A 14,773-nucleotide genomic window follows, 5' to 3' on the forward strand; every position below is an offset into this window, starting at 1 on the left:
GAGCCCGAGCCACCATTTGTTCCTCTCAGTTTACACACTAGCAGGAAGCTGGGCTGGAAAAACAATCAGGATTCAAACCAGACACTCAGCTCTGGGATATTCCAGGCAGTAATTCTGCACAAAATGTAGTTTTCTGAATATGACAGCAAACCTTATACTTCCCAAGTAGTTTTAGATTCAATCGTCTTTAGGGGAACGGAATTAGGGTATAGTGTGTTAAACTGCTGCTTGTGATGTCAGCATCCCATACGGGCTCCAGTTCCAGTTGCTCCTCTTCCAATCCAGCTCCCTATTAATGGCCTGGAAAGGCAGCAAGATGGCTCAAGAGCCTGGGCCACTGCCTTCCATGTGGGAAAGTTGGAAGAAGCTTCTGGCTTCGGCCTGGGCCAGCCCAGGATGCTGTGGACATTTGGGGGGTGAGCCAGTGGCTGGAAATTTGGTTTCTCTCTCTTTTTGTAACTCTGCCTTTCAAACAAATAAATAAATTTTTAAATAACCAAACACTGGAAACTTTACAAAAACGTAACTTTTCTCAAAACGGATAAGCTTTTTCCTTTTTTGGTCCCTTGTAAATGCCTCTATTTTTATTCCAAGAGGCACAAGGATTATTTCAAATTAACTTCTCCCAAAAAGAAATCCCTTCATAAGGATTATCCTACATAATCTATGGTTATGGTAATGGTTTTCAAAACATCTTCAGTAAAATAAAGAGAGTACAAAATGCTTTGGCTTGCATAGCAAGTCTTAATTGCGAAATTTCTTCTTCTTTCGGAACTTTTTTCCTGCTGCATTTGCTGCTTTTTCAGCCATAATCTCCGAGTACTTCCTTCGGTTATACCTAAAAAGAAAAAGCAGACCGTTAGATTCTGAGTTGTAAATCTAAGAGTCTGCACTGTCACCTTCTAGTCATCACACATGTGCTAAGATTCCATTCTGTTGAGAGACCTCAAACAAGGAGCTGGGACCGAGCAGGAGAAAAGATGCTACTTTGCCTTTGTAAGACCAGTGATCAAGAAGGACAAAACACGAGATTCCTGAGTACCCAGAGCCGTCTCCAGATGCTTTAGACAAAACAAAACAAACTAAACCAAAACATGATACTGATCTGAAGACATACAATATGGTATTTATACCTATGAAACTGTGTCATAAAGACAAAACAAACAAAAATGGTTAATCAAATGCAGTATTTTTCCAAAGTTGGTAATTAAAGAAATACAGGATTCAGTTAAAAAAAAGTCTTTACTTCTTGGAACCTTAGAAAATATAAAAATCCTAAAAATGTATATCATGAAAAAAACTAGGCTTGGATTTAAAATTTCTTATACCAAAACCAAAATAAACACCTTCTAATTCTGTTTTCCATGAAGTTTTTGAAGTATCCACATTTATACCAATAGGATTCTCAAATCTATGGAAGGGATCTTTCAAGTGGTCCATTAGGTAAAAACTGTTTTCCTGGGCCTGGCACAATAGCCTAGCAGCTAAAGTCCTTGCCTTGCATGCGCCAGAATCCCATGTGGGCGCCGGTTCTAATTGCAGCAGCCCCGCTTCCTATCCAGCTCCCTGTTTATGGCCTGGGAAAGCAGTGGAGGACGGCCTAAAGCCCATGCGGGAGACCCAGAAGAGGTTCTGGGCTCCTGGCTTCGGATCGGGTGCAGCTCCAGTCACTGCAGCTGCTTAGGGAGTGAATCAGTGGATGGAAGATCTTCCTCTCTGTATATCTGATTTTTCAATAAAAATACAATAAATCGTTAAACAAAAACAACTGTTTTCTAAGTGTACTAACTGCCCTTCTCGTCCTCCTTCTTGCCCCTGCAGTGAAGGTTTCCAAAGGCTACCTGGCATCTGCATTTCCTAAGGTTCTAAGAAGTAGATGCTATGTTGTGTTTATTCGCATCAATCTCAAGGCTTGTTTTGTTTAGTTCAAACGTTTCACTTTTGCCCCACAGAAGCATCTGAAATGACCTCTAGATGGCTCTAGTATAAACCTCTAAGTGTCTTTAAGGCAGACACTAGACACATGCCCTATAGTATTTTTGTTTTGTTGTTTTCAAGAAAATGAAACAGGTTCTTATTTTAAATGAGGCAGTATTTTTAAATTACCAGAAATTTTACAGCTACATATATATTTTAAAGAAAAGCATACATATTATAAAGTGAAATGTAAATTCCTTTACCTTCTGAACTCAGAATCAGCCAGCAGTTCTTCCACAATAGTCTTTTTCCTTTGCTTCTTAGGAATTCGTGAATGGTAGAAATCGGCCGGATTGTCAACAATGGTTCCAACCTATAAAGAATTAACTGAAATTACGTCCTACAAGCTCTCAATGCCACATTTCAGATCAGCCATAACAAAATCCCTTTGTAGAAAGGGACAGAAAACACAGGTTACACTATACCAATGTTGAGGTTAGCTTTGCTATCTTTTTATAACAAAAAGACATCACCTATTCAGTCAGCACACTAGTGCTAATCAAATTTCTCTTTTAGTTTAAAGTAGATGAAGAATTTTCAGTAAATGCATGATAAAGTCAAGGAGAAGAGTGAAATAGTTAATATAAACTTGTTTTTAGCTTCCTAACTCAATGAAATAAATTCTATGACATACTTATTTGATCTCCAGGCTATGATAAATACTGCTAGATTAGAAGCTATATAGCCACCATTCTGCATTTGTTCATCTATCCATATCCAACTAAAAATTTACAGTAACTAAAGTTAAGAGTTCCACTGTGTGCCAAGAACTCTGCTAAGTATAAAGCAAACAAACATCTTGTTCTTGCGAAGAACCTGTGGTAAGATTCACAGATAGATTAAATAAACCTAAAGTGGGCCCAGTGTGTTGGCTCGATTGACTAATGCTCCCCTTGCAGCGCTGGGATCCCACATGGGTGCTGGTTCCAGTCCCAGCTACTTCACTTCCCATCTAGCTCCCTGCTTGTAGCCTGGGAGAGCAGGCCTAAAGCCTTGGGATGCTGTACCCGGAAGAGGCTCCTGGCTCCGGATCTGCTCAGCTCTGGCCATTATGACCACTTAAGGAGTGAACCAGTGGATGGAAGATCTAGCTCTCATCTCTGGAAATCTGCCTTTCCAATAAAAATTAATAAATCTTAAAAAAAAAAAAAAAAGATAAAAGGGTCAAATTAAACAGCACAGACTCTACCCTAACATTTCACAAAGAATCACTGAAGATTTCTGAGATGTTACAAGAGTAGATGACTGGCTAAATGTCTGAAAATAGACTACGAGGGAAAGCCAACCTAGGGGCCAAAGACACTTCTAGTTATCCACATGAACAGTACGGTAGTCAGGACAACTTTTGAGGAGGCGATTCAATCAGACTTTCATCTGCAAACACTTTGGAAACCAGCTCTTCACTGTTTCCAGAAGCTGCCTGGGGAGAGCCCCTTTGCTTTGAAAAGATGGAATTAGTACAAGCGACTCTACTTCCCACCTCCATCCTGCACAGTCTCTTACAAAAATGATTTTATTTATTGGAAAGGCAAAGTGAAAGAGAGGGAGAGACAGAATTGCATCTGTTGGTTCACTCTTCAAATGGTGCACAGTGGGGCTGGCTCAGGCTGGGCCATCCACACGGGTGGCAGAGAACAAGCACCTGAGCTACCTCCAGCTGCTTTCTCCAGCAGCATTAGCAGGAAGTTAATGCTTCCTTTCTGAGTAGGAAAAGCTCCAGCCAGCACACTAATGTGGCATGCCAGTGTCACAGATGGTGCCTTAACTTGCTGTACCACAACACACAGATCCCCTAGCCACCTTAAAGGACACATGTTCTTACACTGGGATTATTCGTATATTGAACTTCATAGGTTCAGTCACTTTTAGACAGCCTACTGGGAAACTGTCCCAGCTCCCTTTTGAAACACCATTTAAATATATGAAAGTCTCATACAAGCAAGTGGTTCTGTGAATTGGGTCCCCACCAATATTATATGGCCACGGAACATGCATATTGTAAATACCTTTCTATTTTAAGAGTAAACAGATCACTATAGTTTCACAAAGTGAAAACCACAGGACTTCTGTGTCGTACCTGGAAGTACTTGGGAAAGCCATCTCTATCATTTTTCTTGTAAAATCTTTTTGGGTCCATGCTTGCTCTCATCTTCAGTGCTTTGAGATCATTTTTCAGTTCATCTGTCAATTCTGGAGCTTTCATACCAAACCAGCCATCACCTGCAGTTTTCTGCCGCTCTTTCTGAAATCCAGATTCCAAAAACAAACATTCTAACTTTAACAGGCTATTAATTATGCATTTTGGCTCACCCCCCCCAACAATAAAACATACAGCAGATTTTCTGAATTAAACATGGTTACTTTACACAAAGCATTTATTTTCAGAATTATCATTATAAAAGGAATTAAATTGTAAAAAGTGATTTTCTTGGTAAACTAGGCACAGCATCAGTTTCATGAGGACTTGGGACTTTAAAACATCTACTTTGTCTTTCAACAAGTGACTGATGATCTGCTGGGAGAATAACATACAGCTTCAGTTTTTTGTTTTCTAAAACAGCCCACAAGAGCTATTACTTAAAAAGATTTTCACTTCTGGAGTTTATAGTTAATTTTTATTCATTAAGGTATCAGAAAGTCACTCACTTCAATAGTCCAGAAATTTATATTATTTTAAAAATAAAACAAAAATTATCATTGTTTGGAAACTCCTAACTAGTCAATTATTTGTTTCATCCACAACAAATATTTGCTCAGAGCACACCATGGGCCAGGGCACATGAATGACATTACTAAAGCAACACGCTCCAAGCTCTTTATGCCAAGCTCAAATGATGGATTTGACAGGCAAAGTACAATAGGGTTTTTAGCTGGCTACATTAAAATCCCTACAGAAGTTGACCTTGAGGAAACCACACTAATAAACCCTAAATTTTGGCTTTCTCCCTTTGAGGTAAATAAAACTGTATTTCTCGATTGTTAGATAGCTATAATTTTCTTGGGAATTAATATATTGTATAAGCTGAAATCCAGAGTCACCCACATCTAAGCAGTCTAAATGGCAAGGCACTGCACTTACCCTGCGCCTCTTCTGAAGCTGACGCTTCGATTCACTGTACGGTGGGACACAGTAATTTTTTTCAAACTCAGGTGTAATGACGGCTTTCTGCAGAAGCTATAAAAATTAAGCTTGCTTTTAAAATAATGTCAGAGTGTTATGTAAGGTTTTTCAACATTTTAAGCTTTCTTAAGTTTTACAATTTTAAGCAAATTTGTGTATTTCAAATGATCTCTCACTAATTATTCCTATAAAATTATGACTCAAAGAGGCTTCAGGGAATTTAATATTTTGCTCACAGCAAGCTCCAAGTAAGACTGCTCCTGAGCCTACAAAACAGTTTTCAGGAATACAACTCAAGATTCATCTGATAACAACTTCTGAAATTATCAATTCAAAAATGGATAGTCACACGTTTCAGGTTCAGCTCTAGTTTTTGAGTCATACAACAGCAGCCTAGACTGTCAAAGAAAGCATAACAAATGCCCAATGGATAATTAAGACACTGCTGTGTGTCAAGTCTTATATCAGGCTCTGGAACAGTGGTTCTCAACTGAGAGCAAGTGGCAATGTCTGCAGACATTTTGGTGGTGGTTGGGGGAGGGAACTAGATACTGGCATCTAGCTGGTAGAAGTCCAAGACATTACTAAACATCATACAATGTATAAGACATCCTCCCACAACAAAGAATCGTACAGTTCAAAACATATCAGTAGTTCTGAGATGGAGAAACCTTGTTTTAAAGACACAAAGATAAAGTAACTTCACAATTATACTACATGACCATGAACGAGATCCTACACTGGGGGGTTCAGAAGCACAGGGAGACAGGGGCAGGGGGCTGAAGAAACGAAGTACTGTGCGGGTTGTAGTTAAAGAACATTTTCCAGACAATAACCCAGAGCATTTGCATTGGTCTTCAGAAGGATGGGAATGTTTAGTGGATTTCAGTAGTCTTCATTAGCAAGAATATAGCAGGCAGGCAGTCAAAGAGCTAGCAGGAAAGAAGTACCTTGAAGGTTCAGAGAATCACCATGTCAGAGTTCTGATTTCAGAAACAGAAATCCAGCTGAGGTACAAACAGTGGCTTCAGGAACTAAGAAAACAGCAAATCAAGCCAGACGCAAATGGAGTGGTTGATGTCAGTTAGAAATGCCTACACTAGGCCCGGCGGCGTGGCCTACCGGCTAAAGTCCTTGTCTTGAAAGCCCCGGGATTCCATATGGGCGCCGGTTCTAATCCCGGCAGCTCCACTTCCCACCCAGCTCCCTGCTTGTGGCCTGGGAAAGCAGTCGAGGACGGCCCAATGCATTGGGACAATGCACCCGCGTGGGAGACCCGGAAGAGGTTCCAGGTTCCTGGCTTCGGATCGGCGCGCACCTGCCCGTTGCGGCTCACTTAGGGAGTGAATCATCGGACGGAAGATCTTCCTCTCTCTCTCTCCTCCTCTGTGTATATCTGGCTGTAATAAAATGAATTAAAAAAAAAAAAAAAGAAATGCCTACACTAGGGCTGGCGCACTGGCTCAACTGGCTTTCTCCACCTCCAAGCGTTGGGATCCCAAGAGGAGGCTCCCAGCTTTGGATTGGCTCAGCTCTGCAACCACTTGGGGAGAGAATCAGTGGATTTCTGTCTCTCCTCTCTGTAAATATGGTTTTAAAAATAAAATAAAATAGGGGCCTGGCACAAAGTCTACAGGCTAAAAGTTCTTGCCTTGCATGCATTGGAATCCCATGTGGGTGCTAGTCCTAATTCTGGCAGCCCTGCTTCCCATCCAGCTCCCTGCTTGTGGCCTGGGAAAGCAGTCGAGGACAGGTTGAAGCCTGGGGATTCTGCACCTGCATGGGAGACCTGGAAGACACTACAGACTCCTGGCTTCAGAATGAAGCAGCTCTGGCAGTTGTGACTGCTTGGGGAGTGAATCAATGGACAGAGGATCTTCCTCTGTCTCTCCACCTCTCTGTATAATTGACTTTTCAATAAAAATAAATAATAAATCTTTTTAAAAAATTAAAAAAAAAAAAAAAAAAGCCTAGCTATAGACAGTTGCTTAGAAAGGAGTAATATCCTTTGCAAAATAAAGGACAGAAGTCCCCTGAGCTTGGTGGCTGACCACAAATGGGAAGACTTTGATGTCATTACCTGGGATACAGAATACAAAAAGGGAACTGTTTAGGCTATGGAGGGGAGGGGAATTACATAAAGCCGAGCGCCTGAGGCACAACTAAATGAAGAGACACCTGGATGTAAAAGCCTAAAGTTAGCAGCCATCAAGGGTAGAAAATACAGATTTGGTATAGGGCGGGGCAATGGGATGGCAAAGGCTAAGTGTTTAGGAAACATTATGGCGTAGCAGGTAAAGGCAATGGTGATGCCAGCATCACATACTAGCACTGCCTTGAGTCCTGGCTGCTTCACTTCGCATTCCGCTCCCTGCTAGAGGCCTAGGAAAGTAGCAGAGAACAGGCCAGGTACTTGGGCCATGTGGAGACCCAGAAGAGGCTCCTGACCAGCCCAGCTCCTGCCACTGTGGCCACTTGGAGTGGATCAGCAGATGGAAAATCTGTCTCTCTCTGTAACTCTGCCTTTCAAATATAAATGAATCTGAAAATTATCCAAACAGTTATTCTTTCTGCAATTACACATAAACTTTTCTATTTATATGCACCTATGTGCTTTTCCCTGAGAGGAGGCAGCCACTCACAGCTTTCATGCTGCCAATAGGATACAGTAAGGAAAATATTGCAAGGAAAGAGAGAACTCCTGGGTCATAACTGGTGAGCACAAGAGGACTTGAATCCTCTATCAAATTCATTTTCATGAATTCCCTTTTCTAGGTAAGATTCCATGGAAAGAATCAGTTGTCCTACTGACAGGGATGAAAAACAGCATCATAGGCCAATGTGGTCTTACTGCAGTCTTTGACTAAGGACTAGTTATTTCTAGAAGGGACTGGTTGGTTCTATGAAAACCTAACAGAATAATTCATACAACTTACCTCATTTTTCTTTTTCTCCTTGATCTGAGTTAGAATTTTCTTGTTAGATTGTAGTTTGTTTACATTGAAATTAATATACAGACCACCCAGCTGCTTGATACTCAAACCAGGGTCTATACTGCTGCTTGTCAACTTCAAACTGAAAGAGAAACCTTCACTTAAATATCAAGCAATTACATCAAAATGGAAACAAAGAACAGGCTAAATGCATACCCCTTTGGGCTTTTTGAGAGATTATGTCATATGATACATATGCCAATAGAGTTCTTAAAGAACAGAATGACAGAAAGGTGGAGACATATCTGGCAATTCAGCTCAACTTTACACATAGGTGGCTCAATTGGCTAATCTTCTCCCTTGAAGTATTGGGACCCCATAAGGCTGTTGGTTTGTGTCTTGGCTATTCCACTTCCCATCCAGCTCCCTGCTTGTGGCCTGGAAAAGCAGTGGAGAATGGCCCAAACCCTTGGGACCCTGTACCTACATGGGAGACCCGGAAGAAGCCCCTGGCTGCTGGCTTCGGACTGGCTCAGCTGCAGCCATTGCGGACATCTGGGGAGCGAATCATTGGACGGAAGATCTTCCTCTCTGTATCTCCTCCTCTCTGTATATCTGACTTTCTAATAAAAATAAACAAATATTCATGATGGGTGAAGTTAGTACTTGGAACACCCACATTCACTATTAGAGTGCCAGCTTTAGTCCTGGCTGCGCCATGCTTTTGCTCCAACTTCCAGCTAACACACCTGGGAAACAGCGGATGACGGCTCAAGTGCCTGGGTCCCTGCCATCCAAGCAGAAGATCTGGATGGAGCTGCTGGGTCCTGGCTTTGGGCAGGGACCAGCTGTGGGCATTTGGGGACTGAATCAACAGATCTCTGTCACTTTTAAATAAAATGAATCTTTAAGAAATAAAAATAAAACTTACAGTTTAGACTTTGTGTTACTTAGTAAGTCGTCTTCATCACTAAACTCAGCATTTTTACTTTTATCTTGGTCTGATTGTTCTTCTTCACTTTCGTCCTCTTCCTCCTCCTCCTCAGTGGCAACCTCTTTTTCCTTGTCTTCCTCTTCTAAGTAAAATTGTTTATCAGCACTCAATCCAGGAGTGGTGTCAATCACAAATAATGCATCATCACAGGACTTGCCACTTAGAGCCTCCTTCTGCCCACTCCTTTCAACATGGTACACAGTGTCCTCTTCATCGTCACTGTTTACAGACTCTTGGCTTTCGTCGCTGCTGAGAACTAACAACACGGCGTCCTCTGCTTCCCCGGATGTGCTGAGTGTAGACCTCGGTGTGCTATCACATTTGCGATTTGCGTGCCCTTCGCCGTTCCTATCCTCGTTGACACCCATAATCATGGACTCCTCATCATCGCTTTCACCACTGGGACCAAGCTCCGTCAAGTCACTTGTTTTTATGGTGCTCCTCTTCTCCTCATTCCATCTGTCCACTTCCACAACTGCAAAACTCTGAGCTAAGGACTTCGCCACAGCCTCACCATTCAGACTTGAGGGCTCTGCGTGGGCATGGTGATGAGCAGCTGAATGCTGCTGAGATGCCCCTAACCCCTGGGGGCTGGCGTCCTGAAGTTCAGAGAGATGCAGCTGAGAGGCGTTCTCATTAGTGTCTTTTCCCTCACTTACCATCTCGTTGTTTCCTTCATCCAAACTCTTAAAATTCTGCTTTATTTCTTTAGGAGACACAATACTGGCCTGTTCTTCCTCTTTTTCATTAAAATGTTGATTTTGTGTAGTCAGTATTTTGTTTGAATTTATGTGAAAGGAATCATCATCCACGTCATTATAAATTTCATTACTGGGTAAACCGGACTTGTTTACCTGAGAAAGAGAGCTTGGTTGTACAGGAGAAGTTCGTTTCGCATCCACATCCTCTGCGTTCTCGGGCACATCAATGACGGGCTTTTCATTTCTTGATCCAATGTGAGCATCCTTCCTTCTGGCCTGTGTCTGCGATCTCCGCGGCTGCCTACTGCTGGATCTCCTGGGTGTAAGTTCACAGAATAAAGTGCCTGAGCACGACTCGGCGTCGGACTCCTGCTTCGCATCTGCCCCAGATTTAGCCTTGCTCCTCTGGGCCCTTGTGGCTGGCTCTGCAGAAGGCACGACTCTTGTGACGCCTGAAGTATGGGATTCTGCTTCCGAGACAACTTCTTCAGCCTGGGATTCACTCGCGGTGGTTACTTTCGGCCTCTTCCTAGTTGACACGGGGGTGGGGGCAATTACAATCTGCCTCCTCCTAGTTATTCTTAAGATGGGCTCCTGGGTCTCAGATACTGAATAATTGGACTCTGTATCAGAGGTTTCGTCATCAGATGGTTTAGTTACTTCTGGCAGTGCAGCTGTCGGCCCATTCTTCCTCTTTCTGGATTTAGGATTTCTAGGTATTGGGCTTTCGTTCGGGTCATCGGATTCAGATTTCTGCTTGTTTTCTGGATGTGCTCGACTCCCCCCAGCGGTAGAATCCTGCAGGCCAAAGAGGACACCGGGCCAATGCAAGAGGCAAGTTAGCCCAGAAGTAACATCCAAAAGGGCACTAAACACAAACCTGGGACTTTGCACAGCTGTTTAACACTGGTTCCGACTCAAGCATTTGCTTCACATCCCTCTATCTTAGTTCTAGATCTAATGGTGGAATAACTTAAAAATAAAAAAATCGATGTGGTGCTGAGGCTCTGGCATTCAATATGGAAACCAGGAGTCCTGGCTGCTCCACTTCCATCCAGCTCCCTGCTTATGGCCTGGGAAGCAGCGGAGGACAACTCAAGTCCTTCGTGTACTCACGTGGGAGACCTGGAAGAAGCTCCTGGCTCCTGTTTTCAGACCCGCACAACTGCAGCAGCTGAGGCTCTTTTGGGAGTGAATCAGTGCATGGAAGATCTCTCTACTTCTGTCTCTCCTCCTTCTGCTGTTAACTCTGCCTTTCAGGTAAAAACAGATACATCTTCGGAAAAGTATTTCCTCTACTCAATGTCAAACATACAGACTGCATAGATATTCCGGTCTGCTGACACAAGAAAGACAACATTAACTGAGCAAAGAGGCATTTAGGAACACACCGAGGGAGGCACCCTCACCCAAGGGCGCCCCGCGCCAGCAGGAGGCGTGCCGGCTCATCTCTCGGGCCCCCACGGCGAGACTCGGGCGCCCGGAGGAGGGACTTCACACCCCAGCGCAAGGCACTCTCTTCCTCAAAACCAAGCGGCTTCCATGGCAGCTGAGATGCCGGCCCGGCTCGCTGCACTGCGTGTACCTCTCCCCGCCGGCGCCCCCCAGGTTCCACCCGACCTCTACGTCCGCCGCAGCCGTTCGAAACGGCGAGGAAAAGCAGGATCACTCACCGTCTTCTGGGTACTTGCAGCTGTCGAGGCTTGGCTCACCACGAGCTTCCGCGCCGATCTGGTGACCACCATCTTCCCGACTCCCGGCTCACCAGCAGGAACCACGACGGGCTTCTGCCCCGGCGCACAGGAAGTGCGTCAGAGAAGCGCCCTGCTGCCCCCAGGACTCCGGAAGTCGCAAGACTCTCGAGTCCGTCCGCGACCTCCGTCCCTGGCCTGGGCGGTTCAAGATGGAGGTCGCCTTGCCATGTGGCGTAGTTTCCGCGCTCGTGCTGCGCGAGAAAGACGAGAAACACGAGAGGCGTTGAAGGGAGTAACGGGACCCGCAGCGAGTGGCCAAGGACGAACAAACGGAAACATCAGCGATAAGTGAGACAAGAAATGTGGAAGAGATAGTGAAGGAGAGTGGCAATTTTTTCCCCAGTGAGAGGAAGAGTGCAAGATTCAAGAATCTCTTGTTTTTTTGTTAAGTTTCAGGACTTTTACCCCCACCCCCCCTTTTTTTTTCCAAAGGCCAAGGGGCGGCTAGTTAAGGTAGCAAAGACTCTTAGTGGCGGACACGAGGGGAGGGATAGTGAGGGGAAGAGTTTGGAGCCAGGTTCCACTCCTGGAGAGCCACAGGCACCATCCCCTTCCGTGGGCAGGTGCCGGCGGCCACAGGAACCCTAAGAAGGGGCGTGGAGCTGGGGGCTTGCCGAAAGGCTCCTAGGTAGTTTGGAATGGCCCGGGTGAGGGGTTTCCGAAGCCATCAGCATTACAGGATCGCCCTAGTCAGGCCCCGGTGGCACGCGGGCCTCCAACCCTTTTAAGGATACGGAGTTTACTAGAATATGTTTGCGCGGTTATAAAAGGAGCAAAGAAGAAATTAAGTTATTCAAGGTGAGAAAGGATGAGTGCCCGGCTTAAGCCGTACTCTTCTTTAACAAAAACCGGTTTGCTTCTTAAAGTCACAGCGCATTTCCCTGTTGGTACATGGTTCCCCGCAAGAGCACTGCCGTCAGCCAGATGTGCCAAGCGACAAGGTTTTGGCCTCTTACATGAAGTGGGGGGATCTCTAGGAGTACGGCCTTAAGAGGGGAAGGCAGGGTCGTCTCCCTGACTTCTTCAGTTTAATTCTTGAAAAGTTGTCCAATCCTTTGTGCCACTGGAATGCAGACCGTGCGCTACAGATGGCATACCCGCGAGGAAGAACACGAGTTCCTGGGGGCAGTGTTGTGGCCCAGTCTGTGCTCACTGAGCGCCCTTTGCTTGCAGCCTTGACTGCTCTGCTTCCAATCCAGCTCCTTGCTAATGCTGAGGAAACATGTTGGAAGTTTTGACTTGGTGGTGGAACCTCATCTAGCCATACCCTGATTATTTAGGGAGTTGGGCAAATTTTCATCTCTTATTAAATGTGACTTTTCCAACTTTTACCTACTCTTGCTTCAAGAAAGACTTAATACCCAAACCTAGCAAACAAGGGCAGAGCTTTCTGTCCAAAAAGCTTACCTTGAGTCATCTGCCCCTACTCAAATGCTGATTTCTTTAGGAAATCTAGTTTGTCTTAACCCATTACCCAGACTACTTTCTAGCATGTGCCGCCAATGCTGTCCACACGGTTCTCCCAGCAACAGATATGTTTACCTCTCTTGTTCATGTTCAGGCCTCCTCATACCGTCCCCAGTGTTCTACATGCCCCTTGAACGCATGTGTCTATGTGTAGCACCTAGCAGTGTCCAGCACACAGTAGCCACTCAATACATCTGGTGAATGGATTAATAAATACTTATATCAATTACATGTTTAAAAATTGTTCATAATTTATTTTCAAGTCATAATGTAAATAGTTCCAAATCAATATAATGCTGTGGGATACACCTGACTGTTGAAAACAATTCAATTAAAAATATACAGCTCACACTTGATTTCGATTAAATTCAATATAAGTGAAATTAAAAATTATAAACATTTAATTGATAATGCTTTGTATTTGATTTTACTTTATAGTACACCACTACAAACATACAGGAAAAAGTATTATCCAAAACATCTTCCCTTTCTAACTATTTCTAATTCTGGGAACTATAAAAATAATAAAAACATATTTTCTAAAAGTAAAGTAGGTATATCCCTTCACAAATTGTGGGTGAAAGAAAAACAACTTTTGATGCGTTAAGAAGTTACTGACTGAAAAATTAGGTTCATTAATACAAACTGGTGAATTGAGTATGAAAAAGAATGAATTCTCATTAAAATAGCTTCACATTTCTATAAATGTACATTTACAGAAAGATGAATTGTTGGCCAATATACAATGAATGTTAATTGCTTACATTCCCAGATATGAGTACTGTGTAGAAAACCTAGAAAGAAAGTTTCATAGAAAGAAAGAATTGGGTCTTAGACCTTCTATCACTGGAAACTAGGATCCTAATTTTGTTTACTACTTGCTTCATAGGGAAAAATATGAACTACTTATGCAGTGTGGACATATTAACTTTGTTTTCCATTTTATATGTGCTTAACCAGATTATCTGCTGTGGGAACTAAAAAATGATTAGCTATTAATTATGCTGCAAGTTCTAAAGCTAGCCTTCCTAAACAGGTCCCATACTAACTGGCACATGGTCCTCAGAATTTACAGTGTGACACTTGGTCCTTCTGGTGCCTATAGCTTCTTGGATGGGAATCTGAGACAGAATTGTGATAGAACAAATTCCAACAGTAAGTCATGTAAGGCTCCTGTGTATTTTGGAAACACAACCCACAAGCCATAGCTTCTTTTTATGTTTACTAGGTAAGCACAATTAAATAAACACTATGTTGGGTTAATGGGTTCCTATTGTCCCAGAAAACTTGTTAGTTTTAGTTTTAAGCGACTATTTGATTTTACGTATGCTTTGTTAAGTCTTAAGATACTTGGGAATTATTTACTATATTCTGATCATTTGCTTAGAAAAAAAATAAGATGTGAATATAAGCTGGAAAATCATAAGGAGTCAGAAAAACCTGGTTTGAGTTCTGGGTACAGAGTTAAAACACAAGAACTTATTTAACAAGCCCACATGTGATCCCACTCGCATATCAATGTGTAATATTGCTTCTTTGTCAGTTTGGATGGGGACGGGGGAGATCACCAAAAAAGCTTCTGCTGAATTAAACACTACAGTGGTTACTTCTTAATAACTTTCAGATAATTAATTTATTCTAAGTTAAGGGGAACACTAGGTTTTTTTTTTTAATCAGTGAGTGTAATATTAAAGTTCCTTCAAAATCTCAGGTCATTGTAGATCTAAAATATAATCATTTCCTTAGGACTTATATGTAAAAGTATACATTTACAAATGGAAAAGTTAACTATGTATTTAATAACATCACATACAACTAATATAAAT

General features: G+C 42.9%; 1 protein-coding gene across 1 annotated transcript; it reads right to left on the minus strand.

Annotated features, from left to right (window-relative positions):
• Positions 1-444: 444 nt before the first annotated feature.
• On the minus strand, positions 445-11,556 carry DNTTIP2 (deoxynucleotidyltransferase terminal interacting protein 2). The gene is made up of 7 exons (XM_012926050.2): positions 11,400-11,556; positions 8,963-10,524; positions 8,035-8,173; positions 5,057-5,152; positions 4,055-4,219; positions 2,181-2,290; positions 445-838 (listed from the first exon to the last, which is right to left on the minus strand). Exons 1-7 carry the CDS (start codon positions 11,469-11,471, stop codon positions 745-747), a joined length of 2,238 nt encoding a protein of 745 aa, XP_012781504.2. The 5' UTR covers positions 11,472-11,556; the 3' UTR covers positions 445-744.
• Between the last annotated feature and the right edge of the window lie 3,217 nt (positions 11,557-14,773).

Source organism: Ochotona princeps, chromosome 2 (genome assembly GCF_030435755.1).
Source record: "Ochotona princeps isolate mOchPri1 chromosome 2, mOchPri1.hap1, whole genome shotgun sequence".
In the NCBI taxonomy this organism is placed as follows: domain Eukaryota; kingdom Metazoa; phylum Chordata; class Mammalia; order Lagomorpha; family Ochotonidae; genus Ochotona; species Ochotona princeps.

Coding starts and splice junctions, on each gene's coding strand:
- DNTTIP2 (XM_012926050.2), bottom strand. CDS start 11,471: ATGGTGGTCACCAGATCGGCGCGGAAGCTCGTGGTGAGCCAAGCCTCG. Junction 10,525..11,399: donor CTGCAAGTACCCAGAAGACG/GTGAGTGATCCT, acceptor TTTGGCCTGCAG/GATTCTACCGCTGGGGGGAG. Junction 5,153..8,034: donor AGGAGAAAAAGAAAAATGAG/GTAAGTTGTATG, acceptor TAATTTTTATAG/CTTCTGCAGAAAGCCGTCAT.